Here is a 25,939-nt window from a genome sequence, read left to right as displayed (position 1 = left end):
GAAACTGGGCTTCAGACAGCCTGGGTGGAAATCCCAGCTCTGCTGTGTCCTAGGTATGACCTTGGTTGAGTTACCGACACTTCCTGGGTCTGTGTTTCTTTACCTGTAAAATGGGTAAGAAGGGGATCATCTATGCAAAGTGCTTAGCACCGTACTTGACTTGTAATAACTAACTGAAAATTGCTGAGCAAATATTCTTCTTTTTTACTGTTGAACAGTTTAGGATCTTTGTCAATAATAATATCATTTATTAAGTTGCTTGATTGGGTTAAGCACTTTTAAAAAAAGATGCATATATTTGACAGGGGGGGGGAGAGGGTGAGAGAGAGTCTCAAACATTTTATTTATTTGAGAGAGAGAGAATGAATGGGGAGGGCAGAGGAGAAGCAGAGTCCCACTGAGCAGGGAGCCTGATGAGGGGCTCGAAACCAGGACCCTGAGAACATGACCTGAGCTGAAGGGAGATACTTAACCAATGTAGCCACCAAGCGCCCCACATGTGTGCTCTTAATAGCGACCCTATGCAGCCTCCTTCAAAGGTGAGGTCACCCCCAGTGAGAAAAGCACGTGGGGCCCAGGCCCCCTTTCACATGAAGGTTTCAGTTCAGGGAAATTCTGCCGCTGACACTGGGGATGGCTACTGAGTTCTAGTTCTGTGTGCATTTTGAAAAGGTCAGTTTGGCTTTGATACTTTTTTTTCCCCCCTATTCATATAATCATTCTTAAATTGATAGCCTTTCCCCCAATTTGATGTTGAAATATTCCTCTTAACTTTAAAACCTAGTCGAACTGATGGGATCAACCAGGCTGTCGAGAAGGCGAACTGACACCACAGCAATTGAGAAGTCCTCTGAAAAGGACTTGATGTTCTGACTTGAATACATACATTAATAAATGTATTTGTAGCTATATTAGCATATGCATTCAAATTGCATACATACATTTGTAGAAACTGGAAGCCAGAAGAGCCGGAGAATTTAACCCCTCCCTCACCAAAGGTTCAGTTCCCATTTGAGACAGAAATCCCCATGCAACAAAGTAGGTCACATTTGTCAGCACTGACTCCACAGTGCTGTCAGCCCCCCGCCCCCATCCCTAACCTGTTTTTGCTTTCCTCTCCTCTGCAGTCAGCTCGGACTTTGGCAAGCAGTCAAGAAATGAACAAGAGAGATGCAAGTTCTGAGTGTCTGACCCCTTACTGGCCATTCAGCTGGGCAAGCTGGGAAACCAGTTAAAAAAAAAAAAAAAAAAAGTTGTCTTTCTTTTCTTCTCTCCCCTAACGAACTGCCTCTTTCTCCTCCCTACCACCACAGAAGGAAAACAATCGAAAGCATTAGTATTCCCATGAAAAGGGGCAGTCACACAGGGTGTGACTGCAGGCCTGCGCTAGGACGCTGCCAGGGGCAGAAGGGACCAACTCCGATTGCTCCATAGTCCCGGTGGTGGCGTGGTCAGATGGAGGGGACAGAGCCGTGATTCACAGCAGGACGTGCTGCTTCTCGCAGACCGGCCCTTCTCCCAGTGCTCGTTAGGGTCTCCTCTCCAACGGGATGATACCCGGTGGGCAAGCCTCCTTTTAGAAATGTGTCTCCCTCCCTGTTGACCTGTTAAGGACAACAGGGAACTCTAACCTAAGCTGATGTGTCTCCTTGTGTTGCTTTCAGGAATTGGGACGCTCACCCAGGACACACTATGGTGCTTCAGCCAAGTGAAAGGCACCATCGAGATTGGAGCCACAGAAGGTAGGAGAAGTTTCCTCCCCTCCTTTTCTTGCCTCCTTGGGGGTTTGTGCTGGTTTCAGATTTGAAAACATTCATCTGTGTGTCCATGAATGTAAGGTCCCACACATCCCGGAATAGCCTTCTGGGCTAGAAATAGATTTAATGATTTCTTTCTACCCTTTTATTCTTTTAAAGCTTATTTTGTTCCCACCAATGAACTGAAGTGAACTTTCAGCGAGACAGGTTTGGGCGGAGAGAAAGGCTATACTCAGGCAAGTCATGTTTCAGGACTGTCTGTCAGCTCTGGAGGACTGTGAGGCCAAGCATGGCCACATGGTCAGAGGTTAATCTCTTCCTTCCATTCTCTGTTGAAGATCACTTGCTTCTTGGTAGAGGAAGCCCACAGGGAGAGTGAAGAATTCAAGTCTAGTCTTAGGAGCTGTTTCTACACTGAGTCCCAGGATCAGCATATGACTGCCTTCCTGACTCTTAGGAGATTTTCCTATTGTAGGCTTTTTACTTGGGATAATGCATCCGTTTCCCTCGTCCTGAAGAACTTGTTTCTCCATCTTTTCGCTCTCTTCCCTCATAAGCCTGAGCTTGGAGACTTCCAGAACTCTCCCAAAGGATATCTGCATTTGAAAATAGCTGAATAATAGGCAACTGGAAGGAGCTAGAATGGCCCCACTGGGTGTCCTTGGAGGGCTTACTGTTCTAGTGGAACACAATGGGGGTGTCTGAAACAGACTGTAGGTACGGTTAACCGATGTACTGTAAGATGGGTCTAAAGCTAAGAGAAGTGAATGAGGCAGTGAAGAGTTGACAGGGTTGAACTTCAATATGGAAACTAATATGCCTATATGCATGTGGAATTTTGGCTCCTTCTTTAGCATTTTAATTCTGAGTAAAAATTATTTTGAGTAATTTGGAGGAGGTGTTTTATCTGTAATTTTGCTATACTTTATTTTTAGAAACCCACTGTAATGTGGAATACCTCCAAACCAAATGATTTCTGTTAAAAGGGTAAGAGAAGGCATAATAAAAGAAGTTAATAACTAAATCTGTAAAGTTACACTACTCTATGACATCTTCTATTTCTTAGGTGCACTATAGACTGGAGCTTTACAAACACTTCTCATAAAGCCCCTGGGAAGCAGATAAAACAGGCTTTGTTAGGCCCATTTTATGCTCATAGGATCCAAAATATTTCTGAGCACTTCTATGTGGCAGCCTTGTCCTAGGCCTTGTAGATGAAAAAGGCAAGGAGAAAAAAATTACTTATGCCCTCACTTCAGGAATTTCAAGAAATCTGCAGCTCAAGTTAACCAATGGCTTTAAATCTTGACCACAATTCAAAATATTTTCTGGGTTTTTTTTTTAAATTTTTTAAAAGAGTTATTTATTTATTTATTTGACAGAGAGAGAGAGAGAGAGAGATCACAAGTAGGCAGAGAGGCAGGCAGAGACAGAGGAGGAAGCAGGCTCCCCACTGAGCAGAGAGCCCGATGTGGGGCTCGATCCCAGGACCTCTGGATCATGACCTGAGCTAAAGACAGAGGCTTTAACTCACTGAGCCATGCAGGCACCCCATCTTTTCTGCTTTTTAAACAATAGAGACTTCCAGGTCCCCCAAGAGCTACTGAGTTAGAAGTTCAAGGACCATGTGTTTTAATGAGCTTGCCCAGATGATTCTGATGCAGTAGGCTGACTTTGGGGACTACCAGCCTGGCTGACCTGTTCTGGATTATCCATCTCTCAGCCTCTGGACCTAAATCTTGTGTTTGTGACTGGCCCCCCACCAATTACAATGATCTATGTGGCTACTCAGGCTCTAGCTCTTGAGTACTCACTGTGTGGTGAGGACCCTGCTAAGTGCTTGGGAGAATTAATAAGGTAATGTAGGTACAGCATTTACTACAGTGCCTGACAGTCTGAAAGTACTCTGTATTTATAAACTGTGATAAGTATCATTATAATTAGATCTTCATTCTAATCCAGTCCTCATGGAAACCTTATGAGAGGTAGGTATTTTTTATTCCCACTTTACCTATGAGGATACGGAAGCTACAGAGACACACACAAGACCAAGTTCTTTGCCAAAGGCTCTAGAGCTAATAAATGGCTGAGATAGGTTTCAACCCAGTCTGTGGGATGGGAAAACCTCAGCTCTTTAAACATTGTTCTGAAGACTGGTTCTTACTTAGTGGTTTGGAGGAAGGCCCAGGAATCTGCATTTTCCATGCAAGCTCTTAGATGATCATCCTGGATGTAGGTGAACCGAGGATGGGCTCACATGGTTGCCATGGTTGTCCATAATGAGTAAGTAGCATACTTAAACTAACTGTTCATTGAGTCAGAATGATACTCACTGCCAACTTTTGTCAGGAAAAACCACTTCAAATGGTGAAGAAAGCAATAAATATTTTTTAAGAGGAGAATCAGATTGGATACTAACACACATATATGATATATATATTATATATATACCATGTCTTCTTTTTTTTTTTAAATATATATATATACCATGTCTTCTTTATCCATTCAGCTGTTGATGGACATCTGGGCTCTTTCCATAGTCTGGCTATTGTAGGCATTGTTGCTATAAACACTGGGGTGCAGGTGCCCCTTCAGGTCACTACATTTGTATCTTTGGGATAAATACCCAGTAGGGCAATTGTGGGTCATAGGGTAGCTCTATTTTCAGTTTTATGAGGAACCTCGATACTGTTCTCCAGAGTGGCTGCACCAGCTTGCATTTCCACCAACAGTGTAAGAGGATTTCCCTTTCTCCGCATCCTCGCCAGCATCTGTCTTTTCTCCTCCTCCTCCCCTGCTTTTCTTCTCCCGCTCCTCTCCCTCCCCATTCCCCACCCTCCTTCTCCTCCTTCTTCTTTAGTTTTTATTTACTTATTTGGCAGGAAGAGAGAGAGGGAGTATGAGCAGGGGGAGGGGCAGGGGAGAGGGAGAAGCAGGCTCCCTGTGGAGCAGGGACCAGATGTGGGACTGGATCCTAGAACCCTGGGATTTGTGACCTGAGCTGAAGGCAAGACACTTAACTGATTGGACCACCCTGCGCCTTGTCATTTCTTGACTCGCTAATTTAAGCCATTCTGACTGGTGTGAAGAGATATCTCATTGTGGTTTTGATTTGTATTTTCCTGATGCAGAGTGACTGAGTATTTTTTCATATGTTGGCCATTTATTTGTCTTCTTTGGAGAAATGTCTGTTCATGTTTTCTGCCCATTTCTTGATTGGATTATTTGTTCTTTCGGTGCTGAGTTTGGTAAATTCTTCTAGCTGGTACCTTGGCAAAGTCACTTAATGTCTCTGTGCTTAAGTCTCTTTGTATGCAAAATGGAGTTAATACAGACAGCCATTAGAATGGCAGTGAGTGCTAGCTGAATAAAGTTATGCGTAGATATATCATATAGGTAGATAGATATACACACACAGAGACACACACAACACATATATACCTGTCATGTGTATTTTTATATATAATTCTATATGTATATAGTATAAATATACATATAATACATACAGTATCTAGATTGCTATAAGATGCTCAGATTGCATAACCTGCTAATACTGTATTATAAAAGTAGGGCAGAGGCTAGGTGAAGTGATAGAAATAAAGATAAATACTTTAATGCAATATTTTTGAAAACTGAACTAATACAAAAAATTCATGATAAATAAAGTATCAAAATATTACATAAAGACAGAAACAGCATTACTGATTTATTTTTCCTTTACTTCAGGTTCTAATATGGCTCAGCATGGCACTGTTATTGCTAATTTAATTAAATATGTATCTTAGGTAACTGCTAATAGGCTAGTATTTTTCATATTCCAAATTATTCAGTAGGATAGTGGATAAATAATACTATGAACCAAACACTAAACATTGAGTGAGTTTTTATTATATCCATAGCACAGCCCTAGAAAATGAAAGGGTAATACAGATAAATAAAATATAGTTCAAATTCTCAAGGAATGCACCATTTATGGGGGGAGAGGAATGGGCCTTTTAAGAATTAGGCATCATATCAGTAAAAGTAATACAAGGCAAAGTGAGCTAAAAGTGCTTTGACTCAAGACTAAAGTGCTTTGAATATAAAAGAAGTAGAAATCTCATATTTTTGGGGTACAAAGACTTAATGGGAAGAAGTCATTCAAGATAGAACCTAAACAATTTTTAAAAATACGACATTGATTCTTTCCCTTTTATATTACTAGAATGTATGTTCTCAGTCTAGAGAATTTGAAATAAAACTAAAAAACAATATGAAATTTCATTCATATTCTCACAATCCACAGATCAATACTGCTAAAGTTTGTGGCATATTTTTTCTAGTTTCTGGGCTATGTACATTTGTCAATTAATTCAGTCAACAAACAAGTGCCATGTGCCAGAAACTGCAAAGGGACTGGGTAATTCAATTTATAATGAACAAAATATGTATATATACACACACATACATACATACATATATATAACCAAAAAGGTCTTAATGGAAATACTATTTTATTAATAGATATTTTATTATATTATTATTAATAGATATTTTAACTTAACGATATATAGTGACCATATTTCATATTATGAACAGTAAATATGCCCTAATTTATGTTCCTCAATTGTCATTCAGTGTTTATAATAACACTGCTATGAACATGCTTAATAGCTACCCTACATTTGTGCAGGCAAACTTACATAGTAGCCTGATGAAGAGTCTATGTTTTACAATAAAATACCTGGTTAAATTTTGGCCTTGCTTCTTCTTGTCAAAGACCAAGTTATCTCAGATTTTTCATTATTCCATTCCTAATATGGAAAATTGAGATTAAAAACATCTAGCTGAGGAATAGTTACTAGAATATAATTAGATATTTTAAACAACACAGCACATAGAAAATGTTCAGTAATTATGATTAGTTACTATGATTATATCATTGGGATATACCTCCATTTCCTATATGCTGTGTTGTTTAAAATATCTAATTATTTATATGATGTACAGGTAAGAAGAAAAATACTTTATAATGAAAGACTTAACCTGTAAGAAATGTATAAAACCAAAAGATCACCTGAGGTTTTGATGAACACTAGGAAGGATGTAAACAGGTGGCTTGAGAGAGTTGTGGAGGAAATCACTCAGTACAGGGAGCCAGGAAAAGTCTCTTTGAGGAGGTCACACCTGAGCCAAGCTCTGAAGGAATGGAATGGGCCAGTGTTCAAAGAACCATGCCTTGGTCACTGTAGGAATTAATAAAACAAGTACTCATGTAGGCCCAGCACCATCGAAAAAACGATGTTTCGAAACACAAAGGAGTGCCCACTCAATGTGACAGGAGCTGGGTGAGAGAAAGCTGTGGTCGTGGGCGACCTACCAAGGAGGTAGGACAGGGCTTGATCACAGGACCTTTTAGGTCACCTCACAGAGTCTGGATTTTATTTTGAGAATAATGGGATTCTTTGTCCTTGAAGGAGTTTAAGGACTAAATTGATACTATTTTAATAAATTCTTAGAATTCCATTGAGAGACAGCATGACTTTATTAGAGAAGAGAAGGTACAGACAATGAGAAGAGAAGAGATTCCAGACGTATTTTGGAGATCATGGACTGGATTTTTGGGGAGGGATATCATAAGGAACTAAGATGGCTCCCAGGTTTTGGCCTCGAGTGACTGGATGGTGTCTGGGCACCCGTTGCAGAGCCTGGGAAACCTGGAAAGAAAACATGTTTGGGGTGTGGAGAAAGAAAGACATTCTCTTCCCAACTCTGAGGTTCAATAGCTCAGTCTGTGAGACAGACTGGCAATAGGCAGATTAATAGGAGAAAGCATACACAAAATTGTTGTCAATGTTATGTACATGGAGACATCACAGGAAAAACACAAATATGCAGAAAGACACTGAGATATGAGCTTTCATACATCATCTGAACAGCAGAAGGAAGGAGAGAGGTACTCCTCTTAGAGGAAAGAAAATGACTTTTAGGAAATAGGAATGGGCCTTTTAAACAATAGATGGCAGGTGTGATAGCTTGTGGCCTAGTTTGTCCAGGGGTGGTGTCTGCTCTAGTCTTTCCCAGAATAAGAGTCCATCTTCCCTGGTTGATGAAACTTCCAGAGAGAGGATTTGTGACAGCTGAGTTCCTTTTGGAGACTCTGTCTGTAGACAGATAAGGGGAATTCTGTCAAAGCGCTCCCTACATATACTATTTTTTAAACCCTTTAGTTCAAAATAGTCAATATACCAAAGCAACATATTTTGGACCAGCATGTCCTGACCTCCCCGAGGGAGAAAAATTATGAGCTTCATTTTGCACATATTTAGCATGAAATGTTTGTAAGACACTCAGGGGGTAGATGCCAAGAAGAAAGTTGTATCCATGAGTGTGGCTCTTCAGAGAGAGAATGGGGTTGGAGGCAAGACTGAAATGAGGGAGGCATCAGCAGATCTGTGGTCTTTGGACCCACTGTCCTGAATGGCCTCACATACATCATGCATCCCACAATCGTCAGTGGTCTAAAGCTTCCCCTGTTTTGCTAGGGTTAGGGTGACTTCTAAGCCCGTTCACTTAGTGAAGTCCTTGTAAGACACTTACACATTGAGGGGTTCAGCATGTGTCGTTCTTGTATCCGATTTGTACAGCATGTACATTACACATCCGATTTCATCATGAGGCATTCTCCCCGGTGTTGTCACAGGGGCACTTTCGGGGGTGGAAACTGCTTACTCTGGACTTGAGATGGTGTCTTCAGATTTGGCACATGATTCTGTGGGGAAGAGATCAGAATTATCTGATGGGATTTCTGTGGCCGTCTTTCTCCTGATGCTATGATTCTAGGGTACTTTGTTTGTTCCTCAACCTGCAGTTCTGCAGTATCTGTCCATATGGGTCATTCCCCCTTACTGTTGGGCGATAACCATGATAACCATGATACCCATTCTGATATGCTCCACAGGCATAACCTTCTCTCCTTCCCCTCCCTCCAAAAAGATGGGGCTCACATAGGGAAATGGATGAGGCATTCTATCGATTCCATTTTCTAATGAGAGAAAAATACCAATCTGGCTGCTCCCATGAGGCATGTGCCATAGACCCTCAACAAAAAGCTGATGCTAGTGGGTGGCTTCCTTGCAAAGGGAAGTCCTCCACTTAACACGTTTGCAGGGAGCGTCTGCTCTTTGCCCTGAGAAATGCAGGGATCTGGGGAATCTTTCAGTTTCCCTTCAGGGATTGTGAGTTTCTGCTATTTTAAGTAAATAAATAAATAACTCTGATTGGGTTGTCTCAAAGCAGTGTAAAGACTGTGACCTTCTCATTTTATAGAGAGAAGTCAGTGACTGACAAATAACCTTTCTTAACTGTCTGTGCAACCTATAAGGCATAGAGTGATTAGAATATTACGCCACAGATCTGAGCCTAAGAGGTAGAAAATGGAGCCTTGCTTGCTTGCTTCTCCTGCTCCTGGAGACAGGGTGTAGTGAAGGCTGTGGTAAGAACTCTAGTTTCAGGAGGAAGGGTTGTTGGTTTGGACCGAAGCTTTCTGGATCGACCAGGCCAGGCCACCAACATAAGACTATTCATCAGGCACTAATCTGAAACTGGGTTCAGCTACCCAGCTAGTGACCTTAGGTGACTGAATGATTTTCAAACCTCATTGTGCATGCAGATAATCTGGGAGGGTGCTAAAAAGCATATTTCTAGGTCCTACCCCTAGAGATTCTGATTCCCAGCAGCTGGGATGGAATAAAAAAAACTCACAGGCATCCCCAATAATTCTAACATGGGTTGATCCAAGAGATCCACTGAGAAATTCTAGTCCTTTTTTGCTTATATCAGAAGGGAGAGAGAGAGAGAGAGAGACATCTGAGCATGTTTGGAGTGCTCTTAAACCAGAATGCCAGCAAATACAAGGTTACTGCATACCCTAGGTCTGCCCCAGGCACTGAAGGGAGTAAAAACCTTCACTGAAGGAAGTAAAAATCTATGTGTCAGAAGGAAGCTTGGATCTCCTCTATGCATCTATAGCCCACAAGGGGATTTCCTAAGTAACTTTATTTTGGGCAGGGCTCCAATCCATTGAAGCAAAACTGGTCTGATTATGAACAAGTTACCACAAGATGAAAGCACTTTTCTCAGCTGTGATGGAAGCCATCTTGGTGCAGAGAACTACAGTCTTGTGGTTCTCTGAAGGCAGCCTGGGTTGCCTAGTGGGCTCCCAGGAAGCTTGCGAGGCTCTGTAGGGGAGGGGAGGCACTCTGCTCAGGACAAAAGTCAAACATCCTGCTCTCTTTGTAAGCATTAGGTAATGAAACGTGCTCCAGGCCAAAAATGTGAAAAGGTTTTATGGCTGTTTATTTCACCCATGCCCGAATGCCAACCACATGAAATGTATTTAAAAAACAAATATTTATAGAGTACCTACTACTATGTGTGGCTGAGTGAACAAGACACTGTTACACTGTTGTTCTCCCCACCCCCCCTTTAAGCAGTTTATACTCTCCTGGAGAGATCTCAACAAGTAGTTGTCAATGACAATCCAGTGTGAGTACGGAAAGTGCTAGAAAAAGAGTGAGGTCACACAACCCAACCCACAGTGGGGTAGAGGAAAGAGAAGGAAAGCTCACTGGAGTAGCTGGCAGCCAATCTGAGACCTAAAGAAGGAATAGGAATTAGTCAGGCTCTTTTAGGCATACAGACCCTAGTTTAGGTAGGGCTCATCTAGTCCTTTGGACTAATTACTCATCTTTTCTGGGCTATCTTGGGATGATGTTGAGAGGCTTTGTTAATAAGATCTTTGAAAATACTATATAAGGCCTGGCCATGGTAAAGTAATAAAAAAGATAATTCTATTTAATCAGACTTCACTAAGCCAAATTTTATAATAATAACTTTCAGTATATTATCCCATTTCAACAATGTCACAACAATGCCCAGGCAACTTACCCTCATTTTACAGTGGAGATAATTGAGGCTCCGAAATTTTAACCACTTTCCCCGGTAATACACCTGTCTGACCTCAGTTGGTGTTTGAACGCTCCTGGGAAAGTAGCCTGGTATCGCGTAGGGACTCAGTGAATACTTATTGAATGAATATAGCCTTTGGTAAGTAATAAATGTCACCAAATGAAAAAAATCAGTATTACTATTAACACAACAATAATGAATGCTTTCCAGAGAATAAAAGAGCTCATTCAAAACAATACTGTACAAATATACACAGCACTTTCCTGCTTTTAACACATATGGGTCATTTCTTTCTTATAACCCCCAGGGGAGATAACTAGAGTAGGTCTTAAAAATCCCACATTACAGAGATAAAAGAGATAGTATAGATATTACAGATAGTGGATAGGATATTCCTCAGAGAGATGAGGAGATTAAGGCAGATAGAGATAAATTTTAAATTGCCCAAGGTCTCATGGAGACCAGAAAGCGAACTTTTGAATCATAGGCGATTTTTCTACTTCTCATCTTTCACTACACAATATGGATTGATGGCTTTGGGTGAGGGGTACTCTGTTCTAGAAGGACTGACTCTGAATTTAAAACATGGTTGACTGTCTTCAAAATGCTGGGCACTGGTTACAAGGCACTGCAATGGAAATCCATCACTCAAGATTATTTTGGCGGCAACAGAAAATTCATTTCAAAATACCCAGAAGGGTAAAAGAATTATTTTCCCTTCCTTACTTCCGCAAATACTCACGAATAGATATTTGCCTACTGTGTCCTAGGTATTCGAGGCCCTGGAAATTCAATAGCATAGGAGGTAAACAATAGATTAATAAGTAGAATATAAAATATAAGGATGTAAGTGCAGTAGAGGAAAATAAATCAGTAGGGGTGGAGGGGTGTGGGTTTTCTCTTTTAAATAGGAGGATCAAGCCTTGGTGCAAAAAATAACATTTGACCAATGATGTGAAAAATACAGATCAAGTCCTGGATATCGGGGGTGGAGAGTTTCAGGTAGAGGTAACAGCCAGTGCAAATGCCCTGAGGCAAGAGCTTCTCTGGTAAGTTCAAGGACTAGATATGAAGCTAGCAGTGGCTGAAGTTGAGTGAGCATAGGAGGAAGCTGTGAGAGATGGGAGCAGAGGGGACGGCAGGTGAACCCAAGCAGGGGCCTTCCAGACCACTGGAAGGGCCTGCTCTTCTGCCTAAATGGGACAGAATCCCTGGTTATACCATGTTCTTTCTAACAGCAGGTCAGTATCAAATGGTTAAGGGCCAAGGTCAAAAGCAAAGAGCCTTTCAGTTCAGTGGTTATGGTGGTAATCCAATTTTTCATGTAAGACCTGAGGCAGGGAACCCCTAAGCTAATTAGTTCCCTGGCTAAAGTATAGCATGGGGCATGCATGCCATCTTCCTGCCTGGCTGCCCTTGGAACATCAGCTTTGTCCCAAAACAACTGCTGCCATTGTGGGTGTCACACTCAGATAGCCACAGCAATATCTAATGAAAGGTTGTTTGGCTTCAACAAAACAAAACAGCAAAGACTTTCCCCCCAGATGTCCCTAGAAAATTTCTCTAGATACCTCTTGGCCTCAATGGGAGTCACATGCCTTCTAAACCAACACTGCCACAGAGAATGAGATCAGCTAAGTGGCCTCACAGATCAGGCTTGCATCTGAGCATAGTCTAGGACTGCCATCTCTGAGTGGAGGACACCACAATAGAATCTGGGTGTATCGGGGAAGGGGGTGCAGTTCCTGGTGGTCCCAACATGGCAGCCTCCATGGAAGAAGCAAGAGGTGGTTTTGCCACTTCTCTTGCTATCACTGGGCAGAGTGGAGGTTCATTGGCTTTTCTTTGTAAAACATCTGATTCAGGCAAACCCAAATGCCAACCTTCCCTAGATTGCCTTGACGCTGGGGCCTGGGTATGTGAAAAGATGACTTGCCTTTTGTTTTCTTTTTATATTACTAATAAGCTGGCTCAGCTTCATTCTACTTAGTGCCCACATTATTGGTTAATGGAATTTAAAAACTGAGACTAAATAATTAAGCACATGGACACTGTTAGATGGTTCTTGGTCTTGTGCTCAAGGTTTCCAATAAGTGTCAAGCCTTTTTCTTTAGAATAGTTATTTTTAATTTATTATGTAGTGCTTTTTTTTTTTTTTTTTTCAGAAGAGTATACCTACCTTTATAATACTATGGTTAGCGGTAAGAAAATTGAAAAATGAATTTCAGGGGTACCTGGGTTGCTCAGTCAGTTGAGCGGCTGACTCTTGGTTTCGACTCAGGTTATGATCTCAGGATTGTGAGATCGAGCCTTGTGTCAGGCTCCCAGCTCAGTGGAGAGTCTACTTGAGATTCTTTCTCTCTCTCTCTCTCTGCCCCTCCTCCTGCTCTCTAAAATAAATAAATAAGTAAATGAATCTTGAGAAAAAAAAGAGAAAATTGGATTTCATTCAACCATTTATCCAGTAAATATGTATTGGGCACCAGGTTTTGGAAACACAGCAGAACTCAAATTCGCCAACATCTCCAGTGTTATGAAGTTCGCATTCTAGTAATGAGATGGACTAGTAAACAAACTGACAAAGACATAAGATAATCTCAGATGATGACAGGTGTTATAAAGGATATAAAATGAGGTAACATGATAGTGGCCATGTGAGGAGGTAAGGTTGCTCCACTAAACAGTCATTCTGTGGAGGCTCTTCTAAGAGGCAGCGTTTGAGTTAAGACCCAAATAATGAGTAGAAGCCAGGTTCAAAAGACTTGTTGGGATAGCATTTAAACACAGGGAAATTAAAAATGGAGCTACCCTATGACCCAGCAGTTGCATTATTGGGTATTTACCCCAAAGATACAGGTGTAGTGGAAAGAAGGGGTACATGCACCCCAGTGTTCAGAGCAGCAATGTGCACAATAGCCAAACCCTGGAAAGAGCAGAGATGCCCTTAAACAGACAGATGGATAAAGAAAATGTGGTCCATATATACAACGGAATATTACTCAGCCTTCAGAAATGATGACTACCCTACTTTTGCATCAACATGGATGGAACTGGAAGGGATTATACTAAATGAAATAAGTTACGCAGAAAAAGTTGATTATCACATGGTTTCACTTATTTGTGGAACATAAGGAATAGCATGGAGGAAATTAGGAGAAGGAAAGGAAAAATGAAAGGGAATCAGAGGTGGGGAGATGAACCATGAGAGACTATGGACTCTGGGAAACAAACTGAGGGTTTTAGAGGAGAGGGGACTGGGGGGATGGGTGAGCCTGGTGGTGGGTATTAAGGAGGGCATGTATTGCATGGAGCACCAAGTGTTATATGCAAGCAATGAATCATGGAGCACTACATCAAAAACTAATGATGTTTGATATGGTGACTAACATAACATAATTTTAAAAAATTAAAAAATAAACCCAGGGAACAGTGGGTGCAAAGGCCCTGAGGCACAAGATATCTTGGTCTGACCAGAAGGTATCCCAGGATGACTGGGAGAAGGGTGAGGTTCTAGAGGGAAGCAGAGGCAGGTTCCAGTGAGGCCTTGCAAGCCTAGGTAAATTATAGGAGTTTTATTCTGGGGACAATGGGAATCCACTAGAGGATCTTAAGGATGGGCATACACTGATGTTTGAAGCAGTACTAGTAAAATGGAGGACTGGTCATTTGACTGTCCACATAAGCCGAGAACATTTCACCTCAATGGAGAACTTTAGTAACACGACCTTCTGTAAAGTGATACTATGAAAATTCAACCTCAACTTTAAATTCAAACTTTTTTTTTTAATTGTTTGGTTAATGCTTCCCACCTAGTGCTTCCAATCTTCAGACCTTACTTCTCAGAGTAGAAAACCGCCCATGGTCTGTGTCTCACTGTGGTGCATACATCTTTGCTCAGAACCATCCCAGAAACTTATAAAATGTTGGTTTTAGTGCCCAGAGATCAATTTTCAAGGCATTGTTGAGATACCTTAAATTTGGGAGCTCATAGTACTGGTGGTGCCCTCTCACTCTGTAGCTTAGGGAACATGGGGTCTTTTTAAAAAAAATGTTACTCTTTACTAGGCGTGGCATTTCCATAATTATAACAGGCATTTTTTAAAGAGTCATTACTATTGTTTCAGGAATGCTTCTCCTGATCACAGTGTAAGGCAACCTTTCTCCAAATTCTGGCACAAGTAATTTCTCAGTGTGTGCTTCTTCCTCTAAACCATCCATCACACCTACTAGGCAGTTTCCACACTGACAGGTCTGTACAAACAATATCCAAGCAGTAATGACTTCCAAATATTGATAGTAAGTGCTTATTTCCCAAGGAAAACTGGTGTCAATTTTCTACAACTTCCCATTCATACATGTCTCAGCATTTTACATTCATGTAAAGTCCAGCTTCACATCAGACATACCTGAGAGCAAATGGATTTTAATACATCACTTACAGCTTGCTGAAGATAAGCTGTCTCTTAAAAGTAATGTTCCTGTTTCATGGAGGGAGACAAACCATAAGTGACTCTTAATCTCACAAAACAAACTGAGGGTTGCCGGGGGGAGGGGGTTGGGGAGAAGGGGGTGGGATTATGGACATTGGGGAGGGTATGTGATTTGGTGAGTGCTGTGAAGTGTGTAAACCTGGTGATTCACAGACCTGGGGATAAAAATATATGTATATAAAAAATATATGTTTATAAAAAAAAAAAAAAAAAAAAAAAAAAAAAAGTAATGTTCCTTAATCGCAACTTAATTCATGAAACTAAAACTAAAAAAAAAATTCATAAACTTTATTAAAAACAAAAACAAAAACAAAACAAAAAAACCTGAAACCAACCAAAACCCCCAGGTATTATTTTTTAAATACTTGAATTTCTTTTCACAGAAAGTGTTACTTTTTGTAATAGAAAGCTGAGGGCATCATAACGAGGGAACTTACAGTGAAAAGCGTGAGCATAACGTGATGGGTACATTTGTCAAATCACTAAGTTGTACACCTGAAACTAATGTAACATTGTGTGTCAACTCCACTAAGAAAAAAAGTATAAACTCTGAACAGACTGGGTTTGAGTCCTGGTGCCACCACTCCCTATGTCACTTTGAATAGGTTACCTAACCTTAGTTTCATTCAACTTTACTTTTCTCCTCTGTCAAATGGGGAATATAATAGCTTCTCCTTTGTAGGTTTTTTTGAGAACAAATCAAATAATCCGGGTAAAGGCTGGAAAAGGCACAGAGCAAATGCTAGGTAAATGTTAGCTATTACGCACAGGAAAGCAGATTCCAAGAAAATGTTAAAAATCTGTCACTCCAGCCACCAGACAATTATTTATTTTTAATGTTTCATATCTGATAAGTTTGATAAACTTGTTTTAAAATGGCCAGCAGACTCCCATGTTTACTGAAAGGATAACTTACCCATGGCTGCAAACCAAAACAAGCCTCCTCCCTGGAAAAAACAGTAAACATCTGTGGAAGATTCTAGGCTTAGGTTCTATCAACGTAATGCCAAACCAGTTAAAAGAGAATCATAGGTAGTTAATTGTCCCTACATCATCCACAAACATGAACAATTAATTAATCCTCATTACTTTCAATAAAAATATCATTTGCCTGCATGTTGTTAATGAGCCAGTAGGTAGCTGTGTGATTTGAACATGTAGATTCATAGCATAGTGGACTTAGAAGGAAGCTGGAAGGTCGTTTTTCATCTCCCCATTTTACAGAGAGAGGAAATGGGCTGCAGAAAAGAGGACTGATGCAACCAAACCCACAAGTGTCCTCTGCTACCTAACCACTTCCTGCTTCTACAACTCAGGCTCCTGTGTGACATTATAGGGTTAGGTTAGCTCTCAGACAGTTCCTCCAGTTAAAAAATACCATGAACCTGAGGTGTCCGGTTGGCTTAGTCAGTTGAGTGTGCGACTCTTGATTTCGGTTCAGGTCATGATCTCAGGATCATGAAATCGAGCCCCCGTGTTGGGCTCTGTGTTCAGTGTGGAGTCTGCTTGTCCCTCTCCTTCTTCCCTTCTCCCCCATGCTCTCTCTCTCTCTAAAAAAGAAAGAAATTAATTAAAAAAAATACCATCCCCCTGTGCTCCCTGACCTATGGTGACCAAATATCTATTAGATAGAATCTTCTGGACTCCACTTTCTCAGCCACTTGTTTCTTACATGAAGACACTGAACTGCATGCTCCTTGCTGAATTGGGAGGGCGGGGTGGGGTGGGGGGGGGGGAATCATGACTGAAAATGGCTTTCCAAAATTCCAAGAAAGGCATTAGAACAAGGGCCATATCTATCTTGTTTGCCTAACATAATTCCTGGCACTTACCAAAAATTTGATAAACTTGACATTGAACAAAAATGGCAGCCAGCACTGAGCATATATAGTACACCAGGCCTTAGGCTCATGGGGCATCAGGGACTTCCTAAGATCTCACTTCTTAGTAGAGGCAGCATAACCCAGGGGTGATGAGCACAGGCTCCAGAAATGCTAACCCAGGTTTACACACCAGCTGTGTCACCCTGAGTATGGCATTTCTTCTGTCTGGGCCTCAGTGGCCTCATTTGTAACATTATTGTTGAAGCTACTTCAAGGGCTTTTGTGAAGATTAAATGAACTAACACACATGAAGTATTTTACAGCGTGGCATGGATATAGTCGGCATTCAGTAAATGCTTGCTCTCTCATTATTAGTATTGAGACCAATTTAATCTTTATATCAACATTGAAAAGGAGGTATTCTAATACATAGATTTTGGCTACAGAAATTGAAATTCAAAGAGTTTAAATGATTTGGAGATTCCTTCAAATGTTTTGTTAGTAGTAACTGAAAAACTTCTGATTTAAACATAGGAGATAAACACTCCAGTGAATTAATAATGGTTATATGTGGTGGTTCAGAGTGGGCTCTGGAGTCAAGAAGTTGGATTTGAATCTTGGGTTTGTCAGTAACAGATTTGTGCCCTTGAGGAGGTTATCCTGAGTCTTGATATACTAAGAATAATAGATCCTATATAATAAGGATATTGCAAGACTTATATGAGATAATGCTTTTTAATACCTAGGCACATGCACTTAGCAGGAGCCCATAAATATTCTATCACTTTTTTTGTTATTAGTAGCAATGGCTGTAGTCAACTTCAGTGACTTTCTCCAAAAGCCCACTGAATACTTAGAGTATTACCCAAATACTTAGAGTCATCCTTGACCCTGCCTTCCGTCAATACACATGCTCATCTACCATAAACCCTATGCCATCCTTCCTCCTAAATATTTCCAACGATCTCTCGAATTCCTTCACCTCCCTCTAACCACATTGTCATTATCCTCCTTTGGATGCCATCTTCTGTTCTCTGGATGTGGAAACAGTCTCTTTGGGTTTCTCCCATTTTCCTTCTTGTCTTGACCACCTCTTTTCTATTTGTCACACTGGAGCCACAGTAGTATTCTTAGTGCACACATGTGTGGCTTGCCTCCCTAAAGCTTGCAAAGGGCTTCCTTGTTTTTAGGGTGCTCTCAGCCTGTGTCACTGCTTGCCTGCATGTACTCCGTGCTTTTGCATTTCCTTCCACACCATAGCTCCTCTCCACCAGCACCAGACACATGCTCTCCCCTTTGCCAGAAACACTGCTCACCTTCTCTTTGCCTTCAAACCCCTCCTGATCATTCAGAGCCCGGCTCCCCTATCTCCTGGTGGCCCTTCTAGGAGGTCCAGGCTGTTACCCTTCATAGCACCTGCCCAATGCATTATAGTTTCCTTACTCCTTATATGTTTTCTCCACTAGCTTATAACCTCCACTAAGGCAGGACAGGTCTGATGTGCCTATTACAGCTACAATTTGTATAACTATCACTAGTGCCCAGCACAGTGCCTGGCACACAGTGGTACTTAACAAGTATCTATTGAACAAATGCATAAATTAACACCAGGTTTCCAATCAGCAATGGCCATGAAGAAAGGAGACTCTAATGTTCATTTTAGTGGCAAGAGTGATGTTTCTAACTGTTGCCTTCAACTCCTTGTATATAGACTGCATTCATGGGATTCCTTTAAATCTAAATTATATACAATAGAATAGAATATTACTCAACCATCCAAAAAAATGAAATCTTGCCATTTGCAATGACATGGATGGAACTAGAGCGTATTATGCTAAGCAAAATAAGTCAGTCAGAGAAAGACTTGATTTCACTCATATGTGGAACTTATGAAACAAAACAGATGGATGTAAGGGAAGGGAAAATAAAAAAAGATGAAAACAGAGAGGGAGGCAAAGAGTAAGAGACTCTTAACTCCAGGAAACAAACTGAATGTTGTTGGAGGGGCAGTGGGTTGGGGGATGGGGTAACTGGGTGATAGGCATTAAAGAGGGCACTTGAAGTAATAAGCACTGATGAGTCACTAGATGCTAGCCTTGAAACCATTAATATACTATATGTAATTAAATTGAATTCTAAAAAAATTAAAAATTAATTAATTAATTTATTTATTACAAAATAGAGCTGTCATTTTCCAACATGCCAGCATCAGTGGTTGCCTAAAGACCCAGGTAAACCAAATAGCAACAACATTCTATTTTCAAATTTTCAAAAGCCCTTTTACAAATATTGTTTCATGGGATTTACACAGCAGCCATGTGAGAGAGTGAGAGGAGGAAACGAAGACGCGAAGAATCGCAGAAGCACATAGTTTGCTGACTGTTCATCAAATGATTATTTGCTGGCACCAAGTTGCCTTGTTTATAGTTACAATTCACGTGGCGATGGCTCCAGCCCTGGTCTGTAATTCTCCGTGTGTGTGTGTGTGTGTGTGTGTGTGTGTGTGTAGGGGCCCAGGGGATACTTAACAACATCTGGAGACGTTTTTGATCGTCACCACCGAGGTGGAAGGTGGTCCTGGCATGTTGCGGCTTGGGGCCAGGGATGTTGCTAAACATCTAGAGTGCCCAGGAGAGCACCCCCCCCAGCACCCGCTCCTCACCTGGAGCCCCACTCCCACCCTCAGCAAAGAATTATCCAGGCCAGTACGTCACTAGTGCTGACGTGCTTCAACCCAGCTGTAGAGCGAAACTCACAGACTGAAATAGAAAGCAAAGTGTATAACTCTCTCCCCATGCAAGAGACGGGTGAATACGTAGCCTCTCAAATGGCTTGACATTTGAATCAAAAACTAAATTGCTCTGCAGAACACACAGAACTCTTGTGCATGCTGCATGTACAGGATGGCAGTCCTTTGGGGGTGTCTTTGCTGAGCAAGCAAGTCTTCTCTCCATACCTCGGAACAACATGTTGACCATTTTCTCCCCTGCCCCTCTCAAAGATTTACTATTATGGCCTCTTGGAAGCAAGGGAAAACTTGTGTTTAAAGTGTTTTCTGCAGAAGGCATTAAACCTGATCTCTCAAACCTTTTCTTTCTTTCTTTTTTTTTTTTTTTTTAAAGATTTTATTTATTTGCTTGACAGACAGAGATCACAAGTAGGCAGAGAGGCAGGCAGAGGGAGAGAGGAGGAAGCAGGCTCCCCGAGGAGCAGAGAGCCCGATGTGGGGCTTGATCCCAGGACCCTGGGATTATGACCTGAGCTGAAGGCAGAGGCATTAACCCACTGAGCCACCCAGGCACCCCTCTTTTTTTTTTTTTTTAAGATTTTATTTATTTATTTGACAGAGATCACAAGTAGGCAGAGAGGCAGAAAGAGAGAGAGGGAAGCAGGCTCCTCGCTGAGCAGAGAGCCCGGTGCGGGACTCAGTCCCAAGACGCCTCATGACTTGAGGTGAAGGCAGAGGCTTTAACCCACTGAGCACCCAGGCACCCCACAAAACTTTTCTTTTCTATACAAAGGGTGGCCTAAGGGTCAGAAAGCTAAGGTCTTGCCACCTGGATTCATGTGCTGAGTTACCTCAAAATCCTCTAATGTTCTCATCTGTCCAGAAGCAAATGCTGCTGCCTACTCCCAGGCATGAAGGCTCAAAGAGATAGCCTTAAAAAATGCCTTATTAATATCCTAGCATATTGAGTTGTTTTCATTTGTTCATGGTTTAATTACCACCCAGAGATGTGCAGGAGAGAAGCAGACAAAGCAAATCCTTTTGAGGAAATGGAAGCACATTCTGGATTGTCTTTGGAATGGGTTCTTCTTCCAAAGGCTTTGAGACACTGTATAGACTGAATAATTGAGCAGTTCTTTGTCTGGCTCAGATAAGGGAGGTTGAAGTCTCCTATTTCCAAATGAGAGCTAATTAGTGTCTGGCCCAAATGGCGAAGTTGGAATCTGCTTTATAGGTTTAAAATGTGGGGTGCCTGGGTGGCTCAGTGGGTTAAGCCTCTACATTCAGCTCAGGTCATGATCTCAGGGTGCTGGGATTGAGCCCCACATGGGGCTCTCTGCTCAGCAGGGAGGCTGCTCCCCCCTCTCTCTGCCTGCCTCTCTGCCTACTTGTGATCTCTCTGTCAAATAAATAAATTCTTTAAAATAAAATAAAATGTGTCATAATGCCATTAGTTTAGAATAATTAGGGTAAATTTGAGTTGTGAATAGTGATGTAGTGAAATTTTAAGGAAATGTAATTATTTTCATGTTCATAAAGTAGCATTAAAAACCATCTTTCATGGTATTATATAGACCAATAAACAGAAGTATGCATTATTCCCCAAATATTTCTTGAGGTTCCTTACTGCCAAACTCTAATTTTTAATTCCTACCAGCATGTTCTTTTCACTCACATGTCCACAGATTCAAATTCTCCCTGTCCTTCAAAGCCGATCTCAGATGCTGCCACCTCCAGGAAGTCTTTGTGGAATCCACCCCAATGTCCCAATGACATGTGAGATTTTCCTAGTCTGCACTTTATCCGTTAATGCTCTTAGGGCCCTTCTGTAATTGGTAATATATTCATATTTTTCATTGATGTCTTACCTCCCCACTCACCTTTACACTCTCTGCCTTACATATTCCTCCACCCCCATGGTATCTTGGAAAAAGTCACCCTTAAATTCATCTTGACTCTCTGGAGGCATTGATGGGTAGGTGTGTGGATTTGATTATAGTTCCCTCACATAATGACACTAGTCATTAGCAGATCCTTTCTTTCAAATAGGGTAGAAGTAAATTTGACCAGCCTGATCAAATACCCACCAATTCCTTATCAGTAGACACAGAAGTTGAGTTCCCTTCTGGGTGCTCTGTTCTCTACCAGACTACCAGGGAAGAGAATGTCAAGATCGTGCAGCACGGGAAACAGCCCAGCATCCAGACAGGGTGGGGTAGGAGCGAGAAGTCTGCACAGGAAACTTAGTCCCTCCATTGGCTCACACTTGGCAAGTTATTTAACGTCTCTGTGCAAATTTCCTCATGTATAAGCAAATAAAATAATAACATTGACTTTATTATAAGTTTTTCAAGAGGATTAAATGAGATGTCCTAGGCAGTGTGGTTCACAGAGAGCCAGGACCCCAGAAGAACTCGGATTGGATGGTTGATGTCATTACTGTTGTTATCATTATGAAAATCAAGTCCTATTCATATGCTTTCGAATGAAGAAATATTACCTACTTGCTCTGATATCTCTTCATAAATGAGGAGAAGCTGTCTACTTTTTGTAGCTCCTGGGAGAATTAGTATATAAAATTCGGTGGAAAATGTGCTTGGCTTTATTATGCTTTTCACTGTAGAGTCTTTTTTCATTGAGAGCCAAAATCTTCTGCTGTAACCAGCTAGGTTCTATTTTTCCTTTTGCATCTGCTTTCAGTCGAGCCTGTCCTTCGTCTTCAAAATCCTCCTTAGGCTTATCTGTAGCCGCCCACACCTCTTCCTTGCTTTAGTCACATGCCTAGAGAACCGTGTGAGCCGTTGGTCCAGACTCCCCATCAGCCGTGTGAATCAGGTCTTTGCTGGCCTCTCAGGGAAGTTCGGGGGTGCCATGGTGAGCAACACAGCACAATCTGTGTTCCCGCTGATCTCAGACAAAAACCGTTAGTTTTAAAGAATTAGATTGTTAACTAATTGAAGTAGAAGACAAAACTGCTCTGAAAGAAAACGTACAGGCTGCCGCAGAGTTGGGTAAGAGAATGAGCCAAAACCGTTTCTTGGCCAGGCAAGTTGTCTTTCAGGCCTTCGCTGAAATGTCACTGCCTCAGAGAAGCCCTCTCTGACCATCTAAGCCAAGCAGTCACTCTCTACCACAACCCCCATTTTATTTTCTCCATTCTGCTTTCTAAAAAATGGAGGTATAATTAACATATGGCATTATATTAGTTTAGAGTGTATAGTGATTCCATGTTTGTATATACTATGAAACGATCACCACAGTAAGTGTCGTTAGTGTTCATCACCATACATAGTTAAAGTGTTTTCTTTCTTATGATGAGAACTTTTAAGATTTCCTCTCTTTGCAACTTTAAAATACACAATATAGTACTAACTGCAGTCACCGTGCTGTACATTCTATCCCATATTTATTTTATATTGGTAAGCTTGTACGTTTGGACCCCCTTCACCCATGTTGCCCACAAATCACCCACCCCATCTCTGGCAACCACCAGTCTGTTCTCTGTATCTGAGTTGGGGAAAGGGGGTTGCTTTTTTTGTTTTAGATTCCATATATAAGTGAGATCCTATCATATTTTTCTTTGTCTTATTTCACTTAGCATTATATCTTCAAGGTCCACTCATGTTGCAGATGGCAAGATTTCCTCCTTTGTTATGGCTGAATAATATTACATTGTGTATAAATATACACATTTCGTTTACCCATTCATTCATAGCTTGACACATAAATTGTTTCCATATCTTGGCTACTGTACATAATGCTGCACATAAATATGGAGATGCATTTATCTTTTTGAGTTAGTGTTTTTGTCTTCTTTGGATGAATTACTGGATCATTCCTTTTTACAATCTGAGATAATTTTGTTGATATAATGTTTACCTGTTTACTGTCCCTCTCCCTCGTTTAGAGTATAAACTCAATGAGCTAAACCTCAGTGTATTATTTACTGTGGTTATCTCTGCTGCTAGAAGCCTACTGTTCAATAGCTGCTAAAAAGATTATATGAATGGATAAAGGAACTAACCAAGAGGTTCCTCTTCCTTCCAAATCAGAATGTACCAAGCTGTGAAATTCACATACTGACTGGAGATTATGGGGGAGGGGATGAAAATTATGTCAGAATTCTGCCTATTTCAGTGCAGATCAATTCAATCCAACACAAACTTACTGAATTCCTACTATGCACCAGGCAGTGAACCTCACGCTCAGGATTCAGCAGAGAAAAATCAAAATTCTCCTTCCTGCCTAAGGAATTAGATACTTGACAGCAATTATCACAGTCATGGAACAGTACTTCATGCCCCATAGAATTCTGAACACTTTAATGAATTGGCTCATGTAATCTTCACCACCACCTTATATGTTAGGAATGATAATTACCCCTGAAGAAAAGGGCAGGTATCTCATCTGTCTTGTTTACTATTGATTCTTTAGTACCATGTACAGTGCCAGACATAAGTAGATGCTCAATAAATACGTTCAGTAATGAATGGGTGCTTTGAAAGGAAAGGATGGTATTTGAGAGCCTCTAGCAGGAGGATTTGGCCCAGTCTGAGGTATTAAGTAGCCTCTCCCTGAAGATGTGACATTTTATTTTAGACTTTAGAATGAAGAGGAATTTGCTTTGTCTTGGCTTCAAAGTGAAAACCTGGCCAGGCTCATCCTGACCCATCTTAAATAATCTAATTTCTGTTTTCTTGGGATTTACTTTCCTTCTGAGCAAAATGAAAAACTGTAATGATGAAATGTCCCCCAGAGGAGGTTGTAAGGACATGTGAAAAGGGAACAATCAGGGTAAGTTTCCCAGAAGAAGCGGGCTTCAGTGGGGGTGGACCATAAGCAGCACACAGCGGGCTGTTAGGAGGCCCTGAGGCCAGGGCTCCAGCTGGGGCTTTGCAACACCAAAGCGAATGCTTCTGATCTCCCAGGAGGTGGTCTGGAGAAAAACTTGGAGCACCCCAGTCCATAGTGCATCACTCAACAATCTCCCCGTTAATTGCTTTTTTTCTGCAACTGGATGTCACAACCTGGCATGTGGAAATCATCTGGGGAATTTCTTGTCTCTAGGCTCTGTTCTGCCAGACTCCAAGGCCCTTCTCACATGGCACCTAAAATGGGTCACCTTTATCTTTCTTTCCTCCTGGGCTCCTGGTTTCCCTTTCAGAGATCGCTCTATGCTCTTGGGCCCTCCCTCCAGGCATCTCTGCGAATGCCTTTGAGCCTCCTGTCTCCTTAGAAAGACCCTTCCTTTCTTGGTCGTCCTGCTCTTATCTGTGATGATATTTGCTATATAAGACTCTCAGTCTGCTGATGGGGTTAATTACTGCCAACTATTTATTCACTGTGGCTCCCAGTAAGATAATTGCCTTTTAACGGGCACTTTTTGTAAATAAAGCCTGATGCCCAAGACTGGATCTCTGGCATGGACTTTTGAAGGCTGTGTAATCCCAAAGAATCTTTTCAGACCCCTTCCTTCCATCATAACCCAGTGATATTGTAATGTGATAGTGTATTAGTCCTTCTTTTTTTTTTTTTCTTCTCTCTTTTTTTCTGGAAAATGCCCTCCTTTAGAGCAGGAGTCAGTAAATCACTCCATCACTCACTAATGCCAACAAAATGTTGGACCAAAGCAGTGAGACACATGATTTGGAACAAGAGCATTTGAAAAACTTTCTATAACCCTTACCTTTCAAGCCAAAGCATGAAACAAAATACCTCACTCCTGAGGTTCTCAAAGTTCAATAAGAATCACTTGGACTATTTGCAATGAAGTGGATGGAACTAGAGGGTATTATGCTGAGCAAAATAAGTCAGAGAAAGACAATTATCATATGATCTCTCTGATATGAGGAATTTGAGAGGCATGGCTGGGAGTCGTGTGGGGTAGGGAGGGAAAAAATGAAACAAGTTGGGATCAGGTGGGACACAAAGCATAAGAGACTCTTAATCTCAGGAAACAAACTGAGGGTTGCTGAGTGGTCAGGGGTAGGGATAGGATGGATATTGGGGAGGGTATGTGCTATGGTGAGTGCTTTGAATTGTGTAAGACTGATGACTCACAGACCTGTACCCCTGAAACAAATAATACATTATATGTTAAAAAAATAAAAAAGAATCACTTGTCATATGGAATATATAGATTCCTTGTCTGTCCTCAGGGAGTCTGAATCAGGGTGTCTGGGTGGGTCAATT

At 41.3% G+C, this 25,939-nt stretch overlaps 1 protein-coding gene across 2 annotated transcripts in view; it reads left to right on the top strand.

Moving 5' to 3' along the window:
- The first annotated feature begins 1,343 nt into the window (after positions 1 to 1,343).
- Positions 1,344 to 25,939, top strand: part of PPP2R2B (protein phosphatase 2 regulatory subunit Bbeta) — a 450,120-nt gene continuing 425,524 nt past the window's right edge. The window contains exons 1-2 of one of the 2 annotated variants that reach the window (XM_059174968.1): positions 1,344 to 1,560; positions 1,665 to 1,742. In XM_059174968.1, the coding sequence (XP_059030951.1) occupies positions 1,551 to 1,560; positions 1,665 to 1,742 (88 nt within the window). In that variant the 5' untranslated portion in view covers positions 1,344 to 1,550. The remainder of the gene's footprint in view (positions 1,561 to 1,664; positions 1,743 to 25,939) is intronic. The other variant, XM_059174967.1, reaches the window with a different exon arrangement.

Source organism: Mustela lutreola, chromosome 5, assembly GCF_030435805.1.
Source record: "Mustela lutreola isolate mMusLut2 chromosome 5, mMusLut2.pri, whole genome shotgun sequence".
Classification (NCBI taxonomy): domain Eukaryota; kingdom Metazoa; phylum Chordata; class Mammalia; order Carnivora; family Mustelidae; genus Mustela; species Mustela lutreola.
The sequence above is the reverse complement of the archived record's forward strand: the minus strand, read 5'-3'. Positions and strand labels throughout refer to the sequence as shown.